This window comes from Danio aesculapii, chromosome 3 (genome assembly GCF_903798145.1).
Source record: "Danio aesculapii chromosome 3, fDanAes4.1, whole genome shotgun sequence".
Classification (NCBI taxonomy): Eukaryota; Metazoa; Chordata; class Actinopteri; order Cypriniformes; family Danionidae; genus Danio; species Danio aesculapii.
The window spans coordinates 34,346,859-34,371,813 of NC_079437.1; the positions used below are offsets into that span (position 1 = coordinate 34,346,859).

The following is a 24,955-nucleotide window of genomic DNA, read 5'->3' on the forward strand; positions in this document are numbered from 1 at the left end:
CAAATTTTGGACAGTTAGGTCATTGCTGATTAGCTCCTCAACATGTTTTCTGATTGATAGCAAACAGAAGATGAAAAACATTTTCTGAAAAATGTAATTGAATAAAATAATTGAAAATTAATTGGTGAATACAGTAGTTGTTTGAAGTGGAAAAAAAATGTAGGACAACTTTGATAAGTTTTTGATCCAGTTCAATTGTTGACTACTATACACTACCTGACAAAAGTCTAGTCACACACAGTATCCAAGTTTTAATAACAAATAATAACTTGACTTCAAGTTGATCATTTGGTATCAGAAGTGGCTAATATGAAAGGCAAAGGCCTCTAGATTACACTTATTTTACCAAAATAAAATATGATCATGCCTTGATTTTTAATTATTTAATTAGGACAGTAAGGTCTGACTTGTCACTTAATAGAAATAATGTACAGTAGAGAATATAAAGTCATGGTGCAGTGGAAAAAAATTAATATTGTGTATGACTCCCATGAGCATGGAGGACTGCATCCATACATCTCTGCAATCAAAGTCATTCGGCAAAGAAAGCATTCTTGAAGGACTCCCAGAGTTCATCAAGTTTTTTTGGATTCATCTTCAATACCTCCTCCATCATCTTACCCCAGACATGCTCAATAATGTTTATATCTGGTGTCTGGGCTGGCCAATCCTGCAGCACCTTGGCCTTCTTTGCTTTCAGGAGCTTTGATGTGGAGGCTGAAGATCTCTCTGCAGATCTCTCGCACGCCCCCATACTGAATTTAACCCCAAACTATGATTTTTTCCTTCACCAAACTTGACTGATTTTTGTGAGAATCTTGGGTCTCTTGAAAATGCAGGTCCAAACAAGTCTTCTGCAGTATTTGTGATGATTAGGATGCAGTTCAACAGATGATTCTTCAGAAAAATCAACCTTCTGCCACTTTTGCAAATGATTAACTAGAAGTCAAGTTATTATTTGTTGCTCTTACAACTCTTACAAAGTCATTCTTAAATTAAAACATACATAAACAACATTGTAATAATCAAAGATGTTAAGTGAATTTTGAGAGACAGTCAGTATGCGTCTACAATTAATTTCAGTAATTATCTGACATGGTTTTTACAACCAGAGGAAATGTATTGATTGATGACATGCAGTGTTTTGGAGTCCAGCTCACATAGCAGCAGCTTGACAGTAGCTCGGCTAGTTATGAAACAATGTCTACTTTTCCAGTAGGAAATTTTTGTTTCAGTAAGTTTGTACAGTAGCTTGCCTTGTACAGTAGCAGTAGTTTGTACAGTAGTTTGACACCAGCCACATTCCATTAAGTGAACCTGCAATGATCTAAAGCAGTACAGCATGGTCTTACAAGATCACACCTACAATAGTGTATTACAGTCATCTACTGGTATCTCATGGTTTTACATGAATTTATTAATTTATTACTGTTATTTTATAAATAATATTTTTCAAGTAACAAAAGTTGCAAGTATTCTAACAGTAGGCAACTAACATGCAACTTCACAGCACTGATGACATGTTAAACATTACAAGATAGCAGATGCATCAACATGTCTGCAGTGATCAGAAGTGACACTTTCTGTATATACAGTACTTATCTACGGCAACAACTTGTATTGTCGGTATTGATAATTGGATCAGTTTCTCAGAAAGGTATAGAGGAATTACCAACATGACGTCACATGGGTTCCTGGTTGCAAAAAGAGACCGGTTGCAATAGCAAACATGTTGTGTTGTGCGGTAGGATGCCAAATTCGAAAAAGTCCAAAAATAGAAAACTTAGCTTTTACCGTACACCACACTGCTTTAATGCCAACCGCAGATGTCTTTGGCTAAAAGAGAGCTGAATGAAGTGACGACCTAATTAAAAATGCTCGACTCTGCAGTTGTCAGGTAAGTTCAGGCTATGCTGAATCATACACATTACTCGTTTTTGATTGCAGCAATGATTTCAGCAAAAACAGTTTAATATGGTTAATTAAACTGCGGACACTGAATGCTAAGAATGAAACGTGAAAATGTACGTTCACATACCCTGCTATACAGGTGCAGTTCACTGTCTGAATGCAGTTTTGCTTGTTGATGATTAATTACCCAGGCCTTGTATAGCTCTGTCTTTTTTCCCCTTGTCTTTGGCTAGGCAGAACCTCGTTTTTAGCACTACATAGTGTTGAATCTGGTAATCATGGAACATTATTTCTTGCACATGACCACACAGAACAAAATTGTAGGCATCCAAAGACTTGTAGGCCTTTAACTTCTCACTTGTAAAAACACTTGGAGTTTCAATGAGAAAGTTGTATATTTGGGGCTGGATGCTTGGTCATTTCGTCTTATCAATATCCATTGGGAGGGTGCTGTCGCAAATGGACCTGTCGTATGAACGCTGCTCACTTTAACGTTAATTTTGCCAAATAACTGTGCTTATCACTGGGTGACAAGCTGTTATAATACGCTGAAAGCATTATGTAAATAATATATATAATATGTAATCAATATAACTTATTTCTAAGACAACATCAAAGTCTTTACCACATCGGATGTCATTCTCTCGCTGTAAATGCTAGCGCTCCCATTTTTATTCTGCAACCTCGCTGCGCGTGCATCCTGAATGTTTACAAACATGGTAATTTGTCTATTATTTTGTTCTGTTGAACTCAGGCCTGTCACAATAATCAATATATATCGTCTTATCATGCAACACTTGGAGATGACCACAATATTTTATTGCTGCAATATATATTACAAATTCACAAATAACATTAATGCCATTTTACAATGACTTGCATGTACCTTAACGGTGTCAAAGCTTATAACTGGACATTTAACTAATTGGACATTTAATGGTATATTATAATAGGAAATGTATCTTTATTATAGATTATTTAATAAAATTCTAGAATTTAAAAACTTTAAGAATGATAAGTATTTTAAAGTGTTTATGGCTATTTGCATTATTATGCTGTTATATAATCATTATACAATCAGTGGCATAAAATGATCACAATATGAAAATAATATCGCTTATCGCAGCAATTTCTATGACAATATATCGCACAACAAAAGTTCCGTATCGTGACAGACCTACTTGAACTTGTATTATAGAAATGGAACAGAATATTTTTAAAGCATTACTGTTTTCAAACATAGCGACTGAAAAAATGAGCTTTTATTGTGGAGAGGGACTAATTAGATCGATACAACACAAAGATGGTGCTATGGTTTTAATTGCGTCTGTCGCCTGTTGTTTTTCCTGTCTGCAGATCCTGTTTGGACAGGCACCCATATGCTGGGCTTAATTTCATCTACAGGCTTTCATTGTCTGCTATTGTTTGTATTCTGTTCCCTGTGTCCCATCTGTATAAGATGACAGGGAATTATAATACAAATGAATTATAGTGTGTCTGTTCTCTTTATTAGGAGTGAATCTGTGTTTTGTCGCAAGGGCCCACGCTACAGGGGTGACATTGTCATCGGACTATTCAGATGAGTCTACAAAGGCCCCTTTACACCTGCACCTACTCTGCATTTCACAGCCTTCTTCTGTTGAGCTTTCATTTGTTTGAATGGACCTTCACAGCCACGGGCGCATTATATTGTTCGCTGAGCTGCTTTAGATGCTGCTGCTGTTTGTGGCTTGCATGTCATACCAATATGTCTTATCGCACCGTTTCTGAATGCAAGAATGAGTATTCTGTTAGAAAACTTCTTTAACAAGATAATTCTCTTAAAAATATCAATATTTTGTTATTCATTCAACTCTTTCTTAAACCTGTATTATTTACTGTAATAGGAAAACAAAAGGAGATTATTCTGTATTTTTTGTCTCTTCAATTAATATAATTTTTATTTAAAAAAACAGAACATACCTATGTATGTACCTACAGCCGGCAGCTGGCTCTCTGCAACTCTAACATGGTCGCCCACTGAAGCTAAGCAGGGCTGCGCTTAGTGGTGTTAGGGCGTACTTACACTATGCTAACCGAACCTTGCTCAGGCCCGTTTCCCGGATCGTTTAAGAAGTGTGGGTGCTCTGAATCGGGCTCAGGCACGGTTCAGTTGGCCGGCCCTGGCCCGGTTGGAAGAAGTGTGCCAGAGCACGATTCATTTAGTTTTGGCGCGGAACGCTTGTACACTCTCAGAAACAAAGTTATGCGAGCTGTCACTGGGGTGGTACCTTTTCAAAAGGTACACATTTGTTCTTAAAGGGTCCTTATTGGTACCTCAAAAGTATTTAGTAGTACCTATAAATTTTAAGAATAACACTTTTGTACTTTTTAGGTACTAATATGTATTCTTGTGGTATTAATATGGACCTTTAAGGTACAAATTTGTACCTTTTGAAAAGGTACCACCCCAGTGACAGCTCGCGTACCTTTATTTCTAAAAGCGCCTGAGCCCGAAACTGAAGACGACATGTGACTTTTAAGGGACTGTTTCATATGCGTTTATTAATCATTCTTACTGTTTAATGAACACAAACTGTCGTAGATTATTAAAGACGCAAACCGCTCACTGCACCACAGCTGCACCGTTAGCAAACCTCCTAATTCCTGCAGCATGATGACTTTATGATTGTTTATGAGTGTCAAAAGTGGCTGATCTGAAATATTTGACTGCGTGTCACTGCATCCCAAACGACTAAAACGATATAACGATATAACGAAATCTCCACTGTGCTGAGCGAGAGCGCTTCTTACTGAACAGCACATCATTGATGAAGCAAGATTGCAGAGATAAACCATCTAACCTAACCATCCCCATGTCATAATTGTCTTCATCAGTCTGTCTCCTCTCCACCTCCTTTATACCTCCTCTATTTATATGGTTTTAATTATAGTCCATTTAGATACAATATGATTTATCTGTAGATATTTTACTTCACATCTTAGTTTTTGATGACTTGGAATCTTTATTTAAAATTAAATTATGTTAAATGATACTAATCTAGATTCCAGCTGGAACTCTGATGTTAAAACTACATCAAAAATATGTCATAAGTGCAAATTGATTTGATCTCAAAGCCTTGACATCAGTTTGACATCCACAGTTTCATTCCCTTTTGACAACCAAAATAACAACTCAAAACTCTTATATTTTCTTATATTATAATATTCTTTTATTCATCTGAAAACTTGAATTACAAATTTCAAATGTACACTGGATTTTGTATCTCTATAATGCATGTGAAATACCTTCATCGATTTTCATCTAACATTTCTGTTGAAAAATGCATCAAAGCGTGTTTTTTTTGACTCTAATGTTGGCTGTAGGGCTGCACGATATTGGAAAAATTAAACATTGTGATATTTTTTTATACTGCGATTATGAATACAAATTTACTAGATGAGTTGGAAAATTGCTTGGAAAGAGTTAATAATTTTAGATTGATTGGGATGATTCTGTAGGGGAGTGCATAAATATAATAAACAATCTACGAGCAACAGATAACTTCAGTAAAGAAAAATATGCTAATTAAATAAACAGCATTTTATTGTTTTCCGAAGAGTGGAAATGTATTTAGGTATACAGTAATTGAATAACCAGTTCTAAAATATAGTCTTTGTTTGATAAACAATGCAATAAAATTAACCGTTATAATATTTTAAAGTTACAAATGATACAATTTCTTACACCGGAATACTTTTAAAACTCTCACACAATCACAGGCCTCAAAAAACACTTATAAAATGATCAATTATAATCCAGACTCAACATTGCATATATTTGACTATTGGAAATGATCACATTGCGATATCGATGCTGAAACGATATATTGTGCAGCCCTATTTGTCATTCTGACATCAAGGTAGTCAATTGTCATCAATTGAGAGTCAATTGAGATCTTTTTGACACCAAGGTGCCTGCTGACATTTTAATCAAATATACATTTTAATTACCAAAGGAGCCCCCATTTATCTTTTACAGTACTTTGTTTACTAGTACATACAGAGTCATTAGAGAGGTGGCAATAAAATGTTCGATAAATCGATTCTACATCTCTTCTGAGATTTTCAAAATCGCTAGTGTCTCTTAAATCAATTCTGAGGTGTTTCAGCAGATGGGCCTTTACCAGACTAATGTCGCCCCAAAGGCAGACAATTTAATGAAGCGGTTTCATTACCAAAATATACTCAAGATTATGTAATTCATATAAAATTGTGTTTTTGGGGCATGCCTTGAAAGACATGACTATGAGATTCACTCTGTTTCAAAGCACCAAGCATAATACATATTAAACATTTGCGCAACATCTACCATTTGCACTCTTAAAAAAAGTGTTTGTAATTTGTGGAAGAGAAAAATACTTTACCTGTGGAAAAAAATGAGTTGCTTCTTTGCAGATTCAGTGCAGGCAAGTCTGCCAGATTATGGAAAACTGAAAAAAGTATTATGAAAAATTATTTGTAAAATTAAGTGGACTTCATGAGGATGTAATGTTGTTGTGGGCTAAATTGAAATAAATTCATTTCTAAAAAAAAAAAGAAAAAAAAAAAAGAAATCTGACATATGACAATATGACTTTTTTGAGAAACAGAACATTTTTTTCAACCCACTTAAAATATGATTTTGTAGTTTTGTATAATACTGTATGTAGATTCACAACACGTATGTCTTTTTCATTATTTTAACAGACGTGTTTTTTTTTTTACAAAGCATTTAAATGTTTACAAAAAAATACTTCAGTGTTTTTTCACTTTCCCTTACAAAGTATTGTATTCTATTAGGAATTCTTTCTTTCTTTTTTGTTAGTTTTTTTCTGGATTCCTTGAGTATTGTTTTATTAATAATAGTTTTATTATTCATTTTATTTCTATTGCAATAGTTTTGGAGGCAAACAAAGTTTTGCAGAGAACTGCAATGAAAGTTTTGGAAGTAAATAATAATAATAAAATATAATAAAAACTTGGAATTGTTTATTCGCAGGACTGTGCTTCTTTAGTAGCTGGCTTCATATTTTTTATACCACAATAAATGAAGCACAATCAAATAAGCAAAAGGGACAGTTTGATCACGAACTCTGATTTGCTTGATTATGCTTGATGCTTAATAGATATAAAGAAATGCCGTTCATCTTTCCAGGAACTTCTTCTGTGCTGTTATGCTGTTAAAATGTTTTTTTTAATTAAGCGCTGCTTTCTATAGAACTTCAGAGACTGTTTATTGTTTAAATTGTTTCGGAAAGTGTTAGGCATGTAATTGGGATGTGAAGCTCTAGGGCGTTTAATTTTGCTCTGTAAACTGCCCAGTAGGTTGTGCACACTTTGTAGTACTTAGCGTTGTTGACATTGACTAATGGGTTGCCAACGTTTGCTTGTTTGTGCAATTCCATCTAAACTGACATTTTCAACAAACCCTATGTACAATAAAACAATACAATACAGTGTATGATTATACTCAGGCATAAGTATATTTACATATGTTTTAAAAAAATCTATTATTTTGTTTCATGCATTGATGCAGAATTTCAATGAGATGAGAAGCATGAGAAAATTATTATATTCCATAGCTCTGTTTATAATCTGTTTTTCCGTGAAACACAAAATATTACAGAAAAAAAAACATTAGTCAGGAGATCTGTTTTCAGCATTGATAAAAATAAAAAGGATTCTTAGGCACCAACAGGGCATCATTTTAAAGACTGGCGTACTGATGCTGAGAATCTATATTAAACATGAAGTGAAGTTTATTTAGAAACTAATTTCAAGTGGATGACGTGCTTATGATTGACCACAGCTGGTCCCACATTAACTTATCATAGGATTTACCAATCAAACGAATCCAAACATGCATAAATCAACAGATTTTCTTACCATAGTCATCTTCGCCTCCAAGAAAGCCCATCCACCCCTACTCCTCCCCCTTTTTCCTAGATTAATCTAGGATCGGGTGGCACGGTGGCTCAGTGATTAGCACTGTCGCCTCACAGCAAGAAGTTGGAGTTCTGGTTTCTGTGTGGAGTTTACATGTTCTCCCCGTGCTCATGTGGGTTTCCCCCTGGGTACTCCGGTTTCCTCCCACAGCCTAAAGACAATATAAGTGAATTGAATAAACCAAATTGGCACAGTATGTAAGTGTTTTAGTACTGGGCGTTCACCACATAGCCATATGCTTGTATAGTTGGTGGTCTATTCTGCTGTGGCAACCTCTAATTATTAAGGAATAGGCTGAGCGAACGAATTTAGGGGAGCATTCGAGACCTACCTGAGCTCAGACTCCCCATGAAACGGGAGGGAGCCCTGTGCTCAAGGATCTTCTGAGCTCAGGGCTCTCTCCCAGGACAGCATGGCAAATGCTGTATTATCAGTTATCAGCTAAGTGCGAACTCTTGAATACATTTTTGTGTCAAAAAGAGTTAAGAGTAAAGTTAATATTTAAGTATTAATAATAAAACCATTAATATAGTAATCATATTTTGCAATATTATAATGTTATATTATTATTTTAGCATTGGTGAGCAAAACATTTAAAAAAATAGATTTTCTAAAAACATTTGGAATGGTAACGTATGTTTTTCAGAATGGCCATCACTAGAACAATACCTTTAACCTGCAGAGTGTGTAATTACAGGAGCTACAAGTCTTACCCCTCTGTACTGAAAGTTTTTACTGCGATTTATACATTTCAATCCATCTAATCATGCAGTCTTCCTCTCCTTTAGTCTCTGGCCTCATCCACCTACTCCATCTCTCATCCTCACCTCTGCTTCCCTACACAGTGTTCGCTCTGACCTCTTCTTCTCGATGCATATTCTGTACTGTAACAGTATGTAACAGAGTCGTGTGGGTTTTGTGTGGCTCATATATGCTCACCGGAGCCTCTCCGTGTGCCCAGACCGTATTGAAACCGCTCTCTTTTGTATGTGTGTAAGTGTCATCGCCGCCATGAGCTGTATTCAGAGGGAGAATATTAAAACAGCTTCTTATGAATAGGAAGTCATAAAAGGGGCCCTGCTTGATTAATAATGGATGCGGCAGTTTGGGTGGGAGGCGATCAGGAAGGGTAGTTTTTTGTGCCAGTGTTCCAGCTGAGTGCCAGTGCCCTGCTGACCCGCTGCTGCTCATATTCTGACTATATGACACTTCTGTGCAACTCCAATTACTCAGCAGAAGAATTGTGGTTGTAAAATATTAAATGGAGTATTAATTTTGGCTGCGCAAAATATATATACTGTTGAAGTCAGAATTATTAGCCCTCCTGTTAAATTTTTATTTAATTTTTTTCCTAAGTTTTGTTTTAACAGAAAGATTTTTTAACACATTTATAAACATGATAGTTTTACTAATTAATTTTTAATAACCAATTTCTTTTATCTTTGTCATGATGACATGTACAGAATAGTTTACCAGATCTGTTTCAAGATACTAGTATTCAGCTTAAATTCCATTTTTACTAGGTTTAGTAGGTTAACTAGGCAAGTTAGATAATTAGGAAAGTCATTGTAGTAGTAGACAAGTCTTTTAATTTAATTTAAAAAAAACAGTTTAACAGTCAAAACAAACTGAAGATCTTAACACAGCAACTCAAACATACAGTTGAAGTCAGAATTATTAGCCCCCCTTTGAATTTTTTTTTTCTTTTTTAAATATTTCCCAAATTATGTTTAACAGAGCAAGGAAATGTTCACAGATTTCTTCTGGGGGAAAAAGTCTTATTTGTTTTATTTCAGCTAGAATGAAAGCAGTTTTAATTTTTTTTAAAACCCATTTTAAGTTCAAAATTCAATTCACCTTTATTTGTATAGCGCTTTTACAATGTACGTTGTGTCAAAGCAGCTTCACATAGAAGATCATAGTAAATTGAAACAGCGTCAATCCAGTTTTCAGTGTTTAAGTTCAGTTTAGTTCAGTTCAGTTCAGTGTGGTTTAATATTCACTGCTAAGAGTCCAAACACTGAAGAGCAAATCCAACGATGCGCAGCTCTACAGATCCCGAACCATGCAAGCCAGTGGCGACAGCGGCGAGGAAAAAAACTTCACCAATTGGCAAAAGTGAAGAATTTAAAGAGCATCTATGGTGAAAAATCTACTTTTAAAGCTGTTTGGACAGACGTGTGTAGATGTAGTGTACAGACCGTCAGACCGTCATATTGGGGTGATATAAACACACCCAGTCCTTTTTTTCAAATTTAACAACATAAAAACGGTGGACCAATTGGAGCGGTTTTCAGACCAACCGCAACTTTATGTAGGAGTGCGGTCCACCCGCCCACCGAATTGATTGACAGATGTGCGTATTAACATGTCCCGGTCGCGTGTATAATCATATCAACAAGACCAGATGTGCGCAAAGCAACCAGGAATAAAAGGTTTGTTCAGTTCGCTAGGATCATCAATCATCATCAAATGGGATCAAGAGTGAGTTTAACATGTTTAAAAGGTTTTAAAACAGAGCATGTGTGTAATGAATTACAGCGATTTACTTGAGCTTTACTTCATCAGCACAGCCGCGTGTCAGAACAATTATAAAGGAAGACGCTTCAATCCCGGTTTGTGGACGTTAAATCAGGTTTATTTTGTACATTAACATAACAGATATCCATACAGCAGTGGAGATTAACCTGTATCCTGACACATATGCATGCAAACAGAATGCGAAGCTAAATCTCTCTGAGGGTCTCGAGATGAGTATCCTCAAGTGGAAATAGAGAATAAAGTGAATAATTAGCGTAGCTGCTTTTCATAGTGTATATAAACAAGATTCAAAAACCTGCGTGGAGCACTTTCATTTATCATACCGCTAAGTGATGCACTGAGTGTATGCTTTACTAAAAAGATAGGTCTTTAATTTAGTTTTGAGCTGTGAGAGTGTGTCTGAGCCTCGGACATAATCAGAAAGGCTGTTCCAGAGTTTAGGAGCCATAAATGAGAAGGCTCAACCTCCTTTACTAGACTTTGCCGTTCGAGGTACTATGAGAAGCCCTGAGTTTTGAGATCTTAAAGAGCGGGTTGGATTGTAGCAAGACAGGAGATTGGTTAGATAAACGGGAGCAAAATTATTTGAAGCTTTATACGTTTAAAATGTTTAGCCCCTTTAAGCTATATATTTTTTTCGATAGTCTACAGAACAAACCATCGTTATACAATAACTTGCCTAATTACCCTAACCTGCCTAGTTAACCCAATTAACCTAGTTAAGCCTTTAAATGTCACTTTAAGCTGTATAGAAGTGTCTTGAAAAATATGTAGTCAAGTATTATTTACTGTCATCATGGCAAAGATAAAATAAATCTGTTATTAGACATGAGTTAATCAAACTATTATGTTTAGAATTGTGTTGAAAAAAATCTTCTCTCTGTTAAACAGAAATTGGGGAAAAAAATAAACAGAGGGGCTAATAATTCAGGGGGGCTAATACTTCTGACTTCAACTGTATACAAGAATGAAGTACATGAAAAAAGAAAAAAAAAAAACAGTGGATAATACAAGTTGATGGATGGATGGATGGATGAATTGATTGATAAATTGATTTAGGGGAGGGGAGAGCTTACAATTTAAGTATTCGGAATAACTATGTCCTCAAAATATGACAGGAATTGTCTCCATACTTTGAAGAATCTAATATTTGAGCCTTAGGTGCAATATTTGAGTTTTTCTCGCTTTAGATATGTGTATACGCCTTCAGGCCAACAAAGAAGAGAAAGCTAGTGCATTTAATTGACCTGCTGGTAGTACAGGGTTTGTAGGTGTCACACCATCTGGTTGTATCTCCTTTTCACGCATACTGTATATGAAAAAGTCTCAAACACCGCAGACCAAAATGGTCCTAGGGATGGACATGTCCAGAACATATTGCCCAAGGTGGCCTCATCTCTGTGGCACCTAGAACATGTTGGGTCAATTTCTGGGAATATTCTTGACAATTTGCTTTTAGAAAAGTGCAGCCTATGAATTATCTTAAATTGTAAAAAACGGTGTTTGACGCAGATAGATGTTAAGTGAATTTGCTTAATTGTTGATTGCCAGACTGCAAAAGTCATTGTATATCAGTCGTTTGTTCTGTAGAAAAATTGATAATAATATTGACCTTATAATATTGATCTTAAAATTGTTTAAAACAATAAAAAACTGCTTCAATTCTGGCTAAAAAAACAAATAAGGCTCTCTCCAAAAGAAAAAAATATGATAGTAAATACTGTGAACGTTTTCATGCTCTGTTAAACATCACATGAGAAATATTTATCATGAGAAATATCTTTGCGCTCAACTGTATATCGAAAAATTGTTATCATGATAAGAGTATGTGCAATATTCATATCTCAGAGAGTTTTTATATTAAAAAAAAAAATATATATATATATATTATGTGCCAATCATCTGTGTGTTGCACACATAGGTTGTTTATCCAAATGTAGTCGTTTATCAAGAAAAATTGCGCATGAGAAATTGAGAAATTGGTTCATGACAACCTTAGTTCTTTAGAGAAGCAAAATAACTGATTATTTGTTGCACAATGACTTGATTTCTTAACTAAAGAAGGTGTTATTTGTCTAACTATTGCTCAAGCTTAAAAAAATGTGATGTTTTAGATATGTATGACAGTATATGGTATGGATGAAATGTAGCGCCATTCATTTAACATATACTGTTGAAAAATGAAAGCGCTTTTATTTGAACAAAACTAAAAGGTCCCGTTTGACTCTAATTCAAAGGAGAATAATTTCTATTTCTGTGTCTGTGGTTTGATATTCATGTGCAATTTTTTTTAGCATTGATTCAGGCAATTCAGTTACTTGTTGAGTAACTAAGTTAAGACAAAGTAATTTAAATACTCTTTTAATGGTGTAATTAGTAATGACTTGCTGTTTTGAAGTAACCGCTAACGCCGCAGAGAGTTTACAGTAAAAAAAATGAATACATATTAAATACTGTAGAGATGAAAATGACAACAGTTAATGAGAATCTGAATATCAGCTGAGGTTTTCAGTCTTTCGTAGTGCTTTAATGTCTAAATATTTACTCCTTTACATCTGTTACTAGGAAGTTTACTTTAGTATAATAAATACATGAATAACTGACTTATTAAAAACTTTCTAATAAGAAGCATTTCTGGGGAAATTGTATTACAGGAAATATCATAACAGAACTCAAGTACAATATTGTGTATTTTACAATATTGTCGAGACCTAATAATTTGGTATTTAATAATAATAATAATAATAATAATAATAATAATAATAATAATAATAATAATAATAATAATAATGCTGTGTTATGTTAATAATATATGGTTTTATTATATATATATATATATATATATATATATATATATATATTTTTTTTTTTTTTTTTTGTATTATAGCCAAATAATATTCTTTTAGCTTTTGTCTATCTTGTGCAATCCTTGTGAAATAAATATGAAGTACATTTATTCTGAAAGTCTTTTTTAATTTTTTTTTTTTTTTATTAGAATATACAAAAGGTACACAATTTTAGATAATACAAATACAAAAAAAGTGAAACAATAACAAAATACAAAAAACAACAACAACAATACAATCAAATACCGGCGTGTGTGTGTGCGCGCGTGTGGGTGCGTGCGTGCGTGTGTGTGTGTGTGTGTGTGTGTGTGTGTGTGTGTGTGTGTGTGTGTGTGTGTGTGTGTGTGTGTGTGTGTGTGTGCGTGTGCGTGTGCGTGTAAAGGTAACTTGGTAAACAGGTCAAAGTACATACAAAAGGAACAATGACAGTCACTAAATGAATCAAGTAACATATATAAGGAGTGACAACAATGCTAGTGATATAATGATAGTAATAATGACAGTATACAAGCAAGAAAGGACAACAGTAATAATCATTAACAACAACCACTACAATAATAATAATAAAAATGAATCCCAAGTACTACACCAACTACTACTACAGAGAGTTTCTAATGCTACAACTATTACTACTGCTACTACAGCAACAACCACTACTACTACAATGTGAACTACTTCTGAACCTATTACAACGGCTACTACCATTGATACTACTACAGGAATGACTGCTACTACAACATCTACTACTTCTGATACTACTACACCGACAACGACTACTACTACTACTACTTCTACTATTACTACAACTACTACTACACATCCACTACTTCTGATACCACTTTACCAATGACATCTACTACTACAGATACTACTTCAACTACTACTTCAAAAAACCCAAACTACAACTTCAACCACTACTACTACTATGACTACTACTACAACTACAGTAACCTGAATAATGACAATAGCAGAAGTACTTGTAATAATGATAATGAGGAGATAACAGGACAAGTCAGGACAGTACTAATAATAATAATAACAAAAGTAGAAGTAATAATATTGATGATAATAGTGAGGAGGTGAGGGGGGGGGGGTTCAGGAAAAGGACAAATAATATTAATAATGATAATATTAATAATAATAATAATAATAATAATAATAATAATAATAATAATAATAATAATAATAATAATAAGTAGAAAAAGGAAAGAGAAGAAATAGAAGATTAGAAAAAGAGAGAAAAAAAATAGAAAAGGAAGGAAAGGAAAGAAAGTCTAATGTTCATTAATGGTGCATTTTTTAAAATTAAAAGTACAGTGAAAATAGTAATATTGTGCAAAAAAAAACCTAATTACAATAGCTTTTTTTGTCTTAAAATTTAAACTATTCATAGAGTTATAAAGCTGAATTTTCAATCTTCAATGATTCTTCTTCAATAATTATTCTACATTGCTTTCAGAATGCATGCATTTTTCAGTATTTTTAGTGGTCCAGTACTGGTCCACACATGATCTCTTTACTGCAATTTACTAGGATATAATTTATTGCACACATTGCACAGATGCATTTTAAGTAGATATATATCTTATTCTTAATTGTGTGTTGCATTTTAATTGCTGTTTTTTTATTTATTTGTACTGTACTGTAGTACTGTACCAGCTATGTGTGGTTAAATGGCAATAAAGCTTGACTTAAGAAACCCTAATTTTTATCAATTTCATTTATTAAAAGTCAGTAATTGTAGTTGAACAGTAATTGTAGTTGTAACAAGTAATTTGTTAAAGTTGATGCAGTTTCGTTTTGCGTAATAAGGTAATGTTCAAGTGAAAATATAAGGTACGTATAATTTTTATTTGAGTAAAAATCTGTTTGACAATTACAAACATATAACTTATTAAAAATGTCACATGGGGCAAAATCTGTTAAACCTATTACTTTTACATCATTTGCAGTGGGGAAGATACTTGAGCCTAAACAGCTTACTCTTTTTTTTACAATAGATTTATTTCACAAACAAATGGCAGTCATGACCTAAATATGATTTTCATTTACTGTTATAATTGCTAATTCAGCATTATTTGCACACATTTCTGTTTCTGACTCTTTTAAAAGGAGTACACTTTACAGATCAAACATTTTATGAAATCTAGTGGAGCAAAAAGTACAATATTATCCTTTGAAATGTAGTGTTCCTAAAGTTTCCCAAATGTCAAATAATCAAAGTATTTACAGTTACAATGTGAAAATGTGACATGTATGATGTAAAATGTTTTTTACTTCCAGTATCCAGCTGTTTTCAAGCTTAAATCTTTTTTATTACATATTGATTTGTAATTTTTCGTTGCAGCAGAAATGGTCCAAATGTAAATACTGTAATTCTATACAGTATGCTAGCTTTTCTCATCCACTTCTCCTTGCCTCAACTGCTCTTTTGTAGATTATAATACAGATACCTGTTTAAATTCCTCTGCGAACTTCAATACACCCCACCAATTTCCCTTTAGCTTGTTTTAAATGTACTTCCCCTTTAAGACTTTTTTGCAGCTATATTTGTATCATTGCAATCAACATTAATTCCTAGTTTGTTGAATAATGCTTATTTTTAGCTAATGTGGCTGACTCTTGTCTTTCTTTGTGTGTGTGTTTCTCTGAAGGACCCGCGCAGTAAGCACAAGTTCAAGGTCCACACATACTCCAGTCCGACCTTCTGTGACCACTGTGGCTCTCTGCTGTACGGCCTCATCCACCAGGGCATGAGATGTGACCGTGAGTAACCCTCACTTTCCTCCATTTAATTGCATATAATATACCAGTCACAATACTTATTTTGCCAATTTTTTAAAAATGAGTGAATAGCTGACCTGTGGAATATGAAACAAGTCTATCCTTTCAGATATGATCTATTGTTTATTTCATGGTGTTGCAAAATACCTTGTTTGTGGTAATACTTTTTCATAATAATATTTTTTTTTTCCTCCATGACTTGTCAGACTTGTTGAACACTTTTAATAAATAGGGATGTCTCGCCAAAGCACAACAAAACCTAATAATTTTATAGTGATTGTATAGTTATTGTGGTAGTCACACTATACATCATTTTGAGATTTGGCTCAAATATATTAAAAGATACAACAAAGCAGAGGAAAGAAAGTTACTGCATTTTAAATGATGACACTACTAATTATATTCGTTTTTGTCATGTGTGAAAGCGAAAATGCAACATTGCTTCAACAACCCATACACTGCCTGACAAAAGTCTTGTCGTCGATCCCAGTTGTAAGAGCAACAAATAATAACTTGACTTCTAATTCTAATCATTTGGAATACTGCCCAAGACCTATTGGAACCTGCATGGACCCAAGATTCTCACATAAATCAGTCAAGTTTGGTGAAGAAAAAAAATCATGGTTTGGGGTTACATTCAGTATGGGGGCGTGATCTGCAGAATAGATAGCAACATCAATAGGCTGAGGTATCAAGACATTTTTAATGCCTATTACATTACAAACCACAGGAGAGGGCAAATTCTTTAGCAGGATAGCGCTCCTTCTCATACTTCAGCCTCCACATCAAAGTTCCTGAAAGCAAGGAAAGTCGAGATGCTCCAGCATTGGCCAGCCCAGTAACCAGAGATGAACATTATTGAGCATGTCTGGAGAAAGATGGAGGAGGCATTGAAGATGAATCCAAAGAATCTTCATGAACTCTGGGAGTCCTGCAAGAACACCTTCTTTGCCATTCCAGATGACTTTTATTAATAACGTTTTTTGAGTCAACAGCAAAAATCAGTCCAATGCACTTGAAAAATGTGGAAAATATTAAAAAGCCTTCATTCACATGGCTAATCCTAGGATTTGCCTTTTGTATAAGCCACTTCTGATGCCAAATCATCAACTAGACGTTATTATTTGGTGTTCCTAAAACTGGGATAGGCGACACGACTTTTGTCAGGTAGTGTAAATGCATTACATCTTTTTATTTAGAAAAAAATCATGCATTTTGACTTCCGCAAACCGTAATTTTACATCACAGACATTTACAGACTGCCAAACTGTGCTGAAAGTGTGTTCAAAATGTGTAAAATGTTTCTACATCAGTCACTCACCCCCTTTTTGAAGCCATTTGTGCTGTATACCTTGCAACCCTAGTATGATGGATCCGTGTTACGTATCCCTGCGAGGCGGATATCCTCTGAACATAAACAGACTGTATGAAGTCCCGTTTACAAAGAGATTTTCCATCTCACAGTAGCCAGCCTCTTATCCAGTGACCAATACATAAAACATTCAAAATGCTTCACTCACTTAGCAGCTGTCCGAGCCTCCGGGGCACAGGTATTCACCGCCGTGTACCTGATTGTTGGCATATTGGCCAGCATATTAACCAGCGGGTCTTTAGTCTTATTAATGGACGACAGACAAGTGAGCAGACAGGTGGTGTAAAAAACAAGGCGCTGCGCATCATCAACCTGAAACCTGACACAATGTTGTTATGGTTGCAGACTGTGAGAGCTATAATTACCTTTGTTTAGTTTCTTCTCCGGGGTCCTCCACTGTGTTTACACTCTAGCTATGGCTTGCGGTCTGTCACACTTCTGACTGAACTGTGGAGAAGTGCTGTAGCACATGAAGGATTACAGAGAGTATGTGCTTGCTTTATTCACAGTTGTTTTCAGAAGTAGCTTGTGCCTTTGTCACTATTTGTTATGTAAACTTGTGTCCAGCCCGGCTGCTTGTGTTTGGCCTGTGGCCTCCAACACAACAATAGCATCATAACAGTGATTAGCATCATTGCTATGGCTTTGCTCTTCAGCCCCTGCTGACAGTAAAGACCGGTTCAGAGTATTTGTGATGGTGTTGGATTGCCACGCTTGCTAAGCAAATTAAGAAGCAGATAACAGCATGCTGAAGCACAAATAAGCACCTGCTTATAGCTGGTGATGTCATTAGCAGGAGAAATTAGCACAACCCAAGAAATACAGTTTGTTCCTGGTCAAACATACACTTTAGAGAAAAGACTATTAATTTGTTACAAAACCAACTAATAAGGTATAAGATATCGAGAAAATCGCCCCGGTTTCGCCCACAGTCCAAACACATGCACTATAGGTGAAATGGGTAAGCTAAATTGTCCGTGGTGTATGTGTGTGAATGAGTTTTCCCAGTGATGGGTTGCAGCTGGAAGGCCATCCGCTGCGTACAACATATGCTGGATAAGTTGGCAGTTCATTCCGCTGTGGCAACCCCAGATTAATAAAGGGACTAAGCTGAAAAGAAAATGAATGAATATCAAGAAAAACATGAACAATATTGTAATAATGTAATTTTTTTGTCACTTATTAAGTCTGACAGATTACTACATTTGTCTGAATATCAACATCTGTGAAATTTGAGGTGAAGCAGTTTAATTTGTTGTATGACACCATATTGTGTTAACAGTTTAACTTTTTGTTATTTCTGAGGGATTTAAAAAAATAATAAGGATCGGGAAAATATCATAACACTTTTATTTTGGTAATTTTAGTACCAATCTCATCTCATTCTCAATCACATTATTAATTAGTGGCTTATTACATGCCTATTATTAAGATATTGCCTTTTATTTGTACTTATAAAGTACATATTTCGTATGATATTTTCTACATAAAGTCTTAGCTACATAATTACCTAAGCCTACCCTAAACTACTACCTTAAGAACTATTAATAAGCAGAAAATTGGCTGTTTGTGACAAAAGACATAGTTAATGGATTATTAATAGTAAGAATCATACCTTAAAATAAAATGTGAAAAAAAAAAAAAATAAAATAATTAAATCATTCATTCATTTCTTTTCTTTTCGGCTTAGTCCCTTTATTAATCTGGGGTTGCCACAGCAGAATGAACCGCCAACTTATCCAGGAAATGTTTTCCGCAACGGATGCCCTTCCAACTGCAACCCATCATTAATAAATAATAAAAATAATAATAACAATAATAATAATAATAATAATAATAATAGTGGCTATAACTATTACTACCTCTACTAATAACAATAATAAAATAATACCAACAAAAATAAGAAAAACATTATTATTATTTATTGTTGTTGTTTTTGTTGTTATTATTATTATTATTTTAATTATTATAGCTTTTAGGTCAAATCTATAGACTAACGCAGTGTTTCTCAACCACATTCCTGGAGGACCACCTGTACTGCATGTTTTGGATTTCTCCTTCATCAGGTGTGTTTGTTTAAGGAGACACGGAAAATGTGCAGAGCTGGTGGTCCTCCAGGATCGTTGTTGAGAAACACTGGCACTCTGAATTCATTGGGTTGCTATGATGTCATATCTTCAATCAAAACATGACCAATTAGACATGCAAAAATCCATAAGTGGTAGAATACTTTTAACTGTGTCTGTGATCAGATATTAAATTATTCAAATATTTCAGATTTTTCAAGGAATTCAGATTTTGGAGTGTCTATTTAGGTTAAGTACAAATAGCTCACCTCGTTGGAATTAACAAAGACAACATAACTAAAGAGCTTAATTGACAGCAGCGTATGGCAACATGTTTTAACGCGATTGATCATCAGCCGGTTCGAATCCAGCGTCTGATGAACTCTTTCTTCTTTTTTCCCCATAACATATCATATTGGAAATACATTTATTTTCAATAGAAAGGAAATATTTTTGTTTAAAAATGATAATAATGAAAACGTGATATAAAGTCACAAGTGGCTCGTGGATATTTAATAAGGTTTAGCTTATTTCATGTGTGTAAACAGCATCTAAATAGTTATTTTAAATATTCTATAAACAATTATTTTCCACCTGGTGTTAAATGTAGGCGACATCTTAATATAACCAATTTGTATTTACAACGAGCACACTTTAAAATATATATTTTAGTACTGCTTCAGTGAACTTAAACATGTATACTAAAAACCAATAATTTTCACAAATTTTATTAGTATTTTTTATGAACGTGTGCTTTAAAAATAAGTAAAATCTCTAGACTATAAATATATGTACTATATTTCATTTATTTTAAAAGTACGGGCAATACTTTAAAGAATCATTTTATTAAAAAAAATATATTATTCTTATTTTTCAATTTAAATATAGGAGTGCGGCCGGGTATGGGGCCCTACAAGACAATGTGCCCAGAGGCCTCCGAATTCTTAATCCGGGCCTGCTGGGCAGGAAGTTATATCAAGTTTAACAACATTTAAAAAATAAAAAATAGTACAATATACACGTATAGTACAATAAATACAATATATCATAATCAATCAAATCAAATCAGCTCAGTGGTTGCATATTTGATTTTTTTTCAGCCAAACTTTAAGAACATGTATATTTATGAACAATGTATTGCATAAGTGACACCAGATTTGCATTCGGTCAGTACCTTCACTTATAAAGCATACATTTGATGCAGTCTGCATGTCAGTAGGAGACTTTTATGAGTCACGCTAAACATGTCCTTTCATAGTTGCAGAATTTGCTTTAACAGGTCTTAGGTAGAAGAAAGCACTTTGCCTTTACGTCTGGCCTTTAAAAGGTCACATTTATATATAGCTTGGTTTATCCTCTTTCAAACACAATGCCATAAAACACTGTGTTTTTCGAATGAAACGTAGGGTTATGGTGTAACATCTCTCCCTCTTTCTTTCCATCCATCCATCCATCCATCCATCCATCCATCCATCCATCCAGACTGCATGATGAACATCCACAAGCGCTGTGTGGCCAACGTGCCGAGTCTGTGTGGGACTGACCATACCGAGAGGAGGGGCCGCATCCAAATCACTGCAGAGATCAAGAACAATGTGCTCACCGTCAGCAGTGAGTCACCGCTGCCCACTTATTCACACACACACATACAACATGCACACATCATTGCTGCACACGTGTTCACTCACTGCTTCCCAAATAGTGCACCACTCGCTGCTAGGTCCAGGACCTCTGGATACCACACACATGCCTCCATTTGACCCTTGATGAACAGCCAAAAATGCACTTAATATGGCTCATCTAGTATGAATACATTCAGTTTTAGCGCGTGCTGATTTGAAGGCTTGTGTATTTCCTAGTGTCTGATTCCTCCTAGTGGTGAATCCAAAGCATTACAAGATGTATTATGTACTGCATGTACTACTTCAGGGGTTTTGATGGTGTATGCTGTAGATTGTTTTAGGGAATGGATGGTTATATTTGCAGAAAATATTCACCCAGAAATGAAAACTGATTGGTCTAAGTTAGTGCCATTTGCAGGGACATTTTTAAAAATCTTTTGAGTGTATAATAGGCATGGGCCATATATAAGTTTTTATTTGCAGTTACTTTTTAAATGTCTGGATAAAAAACAACAACTTCCCCCTCCATTTAACACAATATATTTCATTTTAGCAAACACTTATAATTTTTTGGACAGTAAAGATGTCAGGCTAAATAATTCAAATAAGTCATTGACTTCTGCTGTCTTCATTAGTTTCAAAAACACAGATTTCTTTACAACACATAAAAAACAGACATAAAAAAGACCTTACATATACCTTAGGAACGATATAACAGAACATTTTTGTGGTTTAAAACCTTGACTTTTCCAAACTGTGGTAAACCGGTTATCATCCCATGCATAATGTGTAATTTTTAAAATTGGGGGAAACACACACACACTTACATTTTAATGATACCAATATCTTAACAATTTGATCACAAACATGCATTAATTCATTAGGATTAAGCTTTGAGATTTAACCATATTGTATACTGGTTTTCAGAGGTATCATACAATTATTGTGGCAGTGGCTTTACATTTACTTCTTTGCTCAGTATCCACTGTGGCTAGGGGTTTTATAAGTTACTTGCCTCTCATCATTCTCACAGAAGGCTGTTTTGTTGTTTGGAAATTCCATTTTAAAGGATTGAAGTTGACTATTGTGTGCTTAAAGTTACCTTAAAGGTGCAGTAGGTGATTGTCTTCAGAAACATTTTTTGGTGTGCTGGTTGAGAGTCTCTTCACATTCCAATAGTAATGATTACAGTAAATGATCTTAATGTATTTATATGTATTTTTATATTCTGGGCAAGGCAAAAAAACAAAAAAAACGTCCAATTAAAATTTGTCGGGCCGATAATGCCCATAATTTTGATAAGTAGCCCAAACTGTCTGTCAACAAATGAAGATTTGTACAACTGCACAGCCGTCCATGCAGATCCACCATTTGCAAGTGCACACGCGCCGCATTCATGACATGTGCACACGAGAAAGAGTGACAGTGGTAAATGCTGATTATGCTTGGTTTGATACTTGTGGAGTTGCGCATTGATGGATTTGCTCTTCAGTGTTCAGTGTGAAAGAAAATCAGCTCTGAAATTTGGACTTTACTAAAACTTCTATGTTAAGCGCTATAGATGCACTCAATGTTTGCATTTACAGTGTTATTTGTGTTATAATATTTTATCATATTTATTTTATTTATACGGTTTATAATTATTTTATGCTTAACATGTGAAAATGAGTTGCATTTGTACAGGGGAGAAGCCAGACTGTAGAGAGTTTGGCAAATTATTTTGCAGTGTTTGCTTATCCTTTACTGCATTGAAGTTGATTTCAAAATGTACACAAGTTGTTCTGCATTTTGTGAATTTTTTATTTAAATTTTTTTATTTTTATTTATTATTTTTTTCAGTTGAATAAATGACTGTTTTCAATTCAAACGTTTCATCATTAATGATAAAAAAAAAGTCAAAAATCTCGTCTGGCCTCGTTCTCGTGAACCCAATCTTGTGTCTCGTCTCGTGGAATAAGAGTCTCGTCACACCCCTATTAAGCTGCTTTGACACAATCTACATTGTAAAAACACAATAGAAATAAAAATGAATTGAATTGAAATTGAATTTAATCAACTTTAAAAATCCCGAATCTATATTGGAGTTACTTTTGCACGCTGGAGGAACAAAACACCATGGCTGAAGTATTTCTGTTAGACAGGTAATGTTATGTTTTAAAACTATCTTAGTCACGCAAAACTGATGTAGATTGTGTTGTTTCACAAATGGGTTATATGCACAGAAGTGTTGTTCAGCCACTAAAATCTTCAGGCGAATGATTGATATGACTGTTTTCAGTTTCATAAGGGACCTTTTACAGCATCAATAATGTAGATTCTGATTTAGTTTAACAACAAAGCAGAAGTAAATAGCGCTATTGCACCTAGCCTGCTTTACTGAGGTGAAGTTGGTTTATACTCACATTGGGTCATTTTTGAACAATGACTGTGACGCACTCCCTGTATTGTTTACCGCTACTTTGAAAATTTGCTCTGAAATACCATGTACTGTAAGTATGGCTTAGTATGGCCGGCCAACCACTAAGCATACAGTAGTTGCTTTGGGACAAATCTCATGAGAGAGTGAGACCAGCGATCCTTGCATGCATGAAATATTGCACATCATGACAAGTTTTGCTTGCTACACAACTGCAAACGGGCTTGATATAATAAATTTCTTTTTGTTGGGAATTGTAGTATTATAAAGTACTATAAAGTATTCTAACTAGCGAATGACATGATCTAGTGGGTTGTCTACTGTCATCTTTAAGGTGCTTGTTTGTAATTTCAGGATGCATGGCTTTTGATGGCAGCCGGCAAGGGAGGGATTGTGTTTCAAAGCTATAATGCTAAACAGTTAGCATTTTGGCAGATCACTTACCGCACCTTTAATTGATCTCCAAGCCTATTTTATGTTGTATTTATAAAGTGCAGTTCTTCCTCACCTTATTAAAGATAGGGTGATTGGTTCAAAAACATTTTATGCCAGTTGAATGTCTCAGCACTCCCTAATAGGTGGACTGACTGTATTTACAGTATATGTATTTATATCCATTGAGGCATACAATAAAAAAAAATCCTCTTATCAAAATCTTCGGTTTGAACATTATGATAGGCTGTCCAACCTGTCTGTCAATACATTGATTTGCATAATCTGTTTACTCAGACAGGTACATCATTAGCACGTTTCCACTCTGCAGACTGCCTTATGTAATATTATGCGCTTTTGTCTTGTGATGTTTTCTCACTAGTTAGACATCAGGTAATCTTATCCACTCATCTTGTTACTTGAGCCTCAGGTCTGTCTGTGGACGTTCATGTATTTTGGAGGAGGCATGGTTTTGAGCAATGATTATTGATCTTTGGTTTTCAAAACTATGATGTAAAACAATCTAGGGTTCCACACTATTCATTCACGTTGTCCCAACACAAATCAATCTCTGGGCTCGGCAAACGTGTATACGTGGTTTGAGGCGTCTTCTCCTGATAATGCCGAAAATAACTTAAATTAAACTGAGTTTTGATCGTACAGATAAGAGCAATACATCATTCGAATCTGTTGGGTGTATACTTTTTCTGCTTTGGCAAGTTATGCTTTTGCAAATTATGCATTTTTCTCCAACTTCTGTGTGTAGGCTCAGTAATTTTACTTTTATAGTGACGAATAAGTTATTTTCATTGCCTTTAAAGTGAAATAACTGAATATAAACATAGGAGGCTGAAAAAATGCTCATTTTATTTATATATATATATATATATATATATATATATATATATATATATATATATATATATATATATATATATATATATATATATATACATATATATATACATATATACATATATACATATATATATATATAT

The 24,955-nt window shown here is 34.5% G+C and overlaps 1 protein-coding gene across 2 annotated transcripts in view; it reads left to right on the plus strand.

Moving 5' to 3' along the window:
- Positions 1-24,955, plus strand: part of prkcbb (protein kinase C, beta b) — a 259,088-nt gene that overhangs the window by 79,861 nt on the left and 154,272 nt on the right. For both annotated transcript variants that reach the window (XM_056453821.1, XM_056453820.1), the window contains exons 4-5: positions 15,920-16,031; positions 20,970-21,098. In XM_056453821.1, the coding sequence (XP_056309796.1) occupies positions 15,920-16,031; positions 20,970-21,098 (241 nt within the window). The remainder of the gene's footprint in view (positions 1-15,919; positions 16,032-20,969; positions 21,099-24,955) is intronic.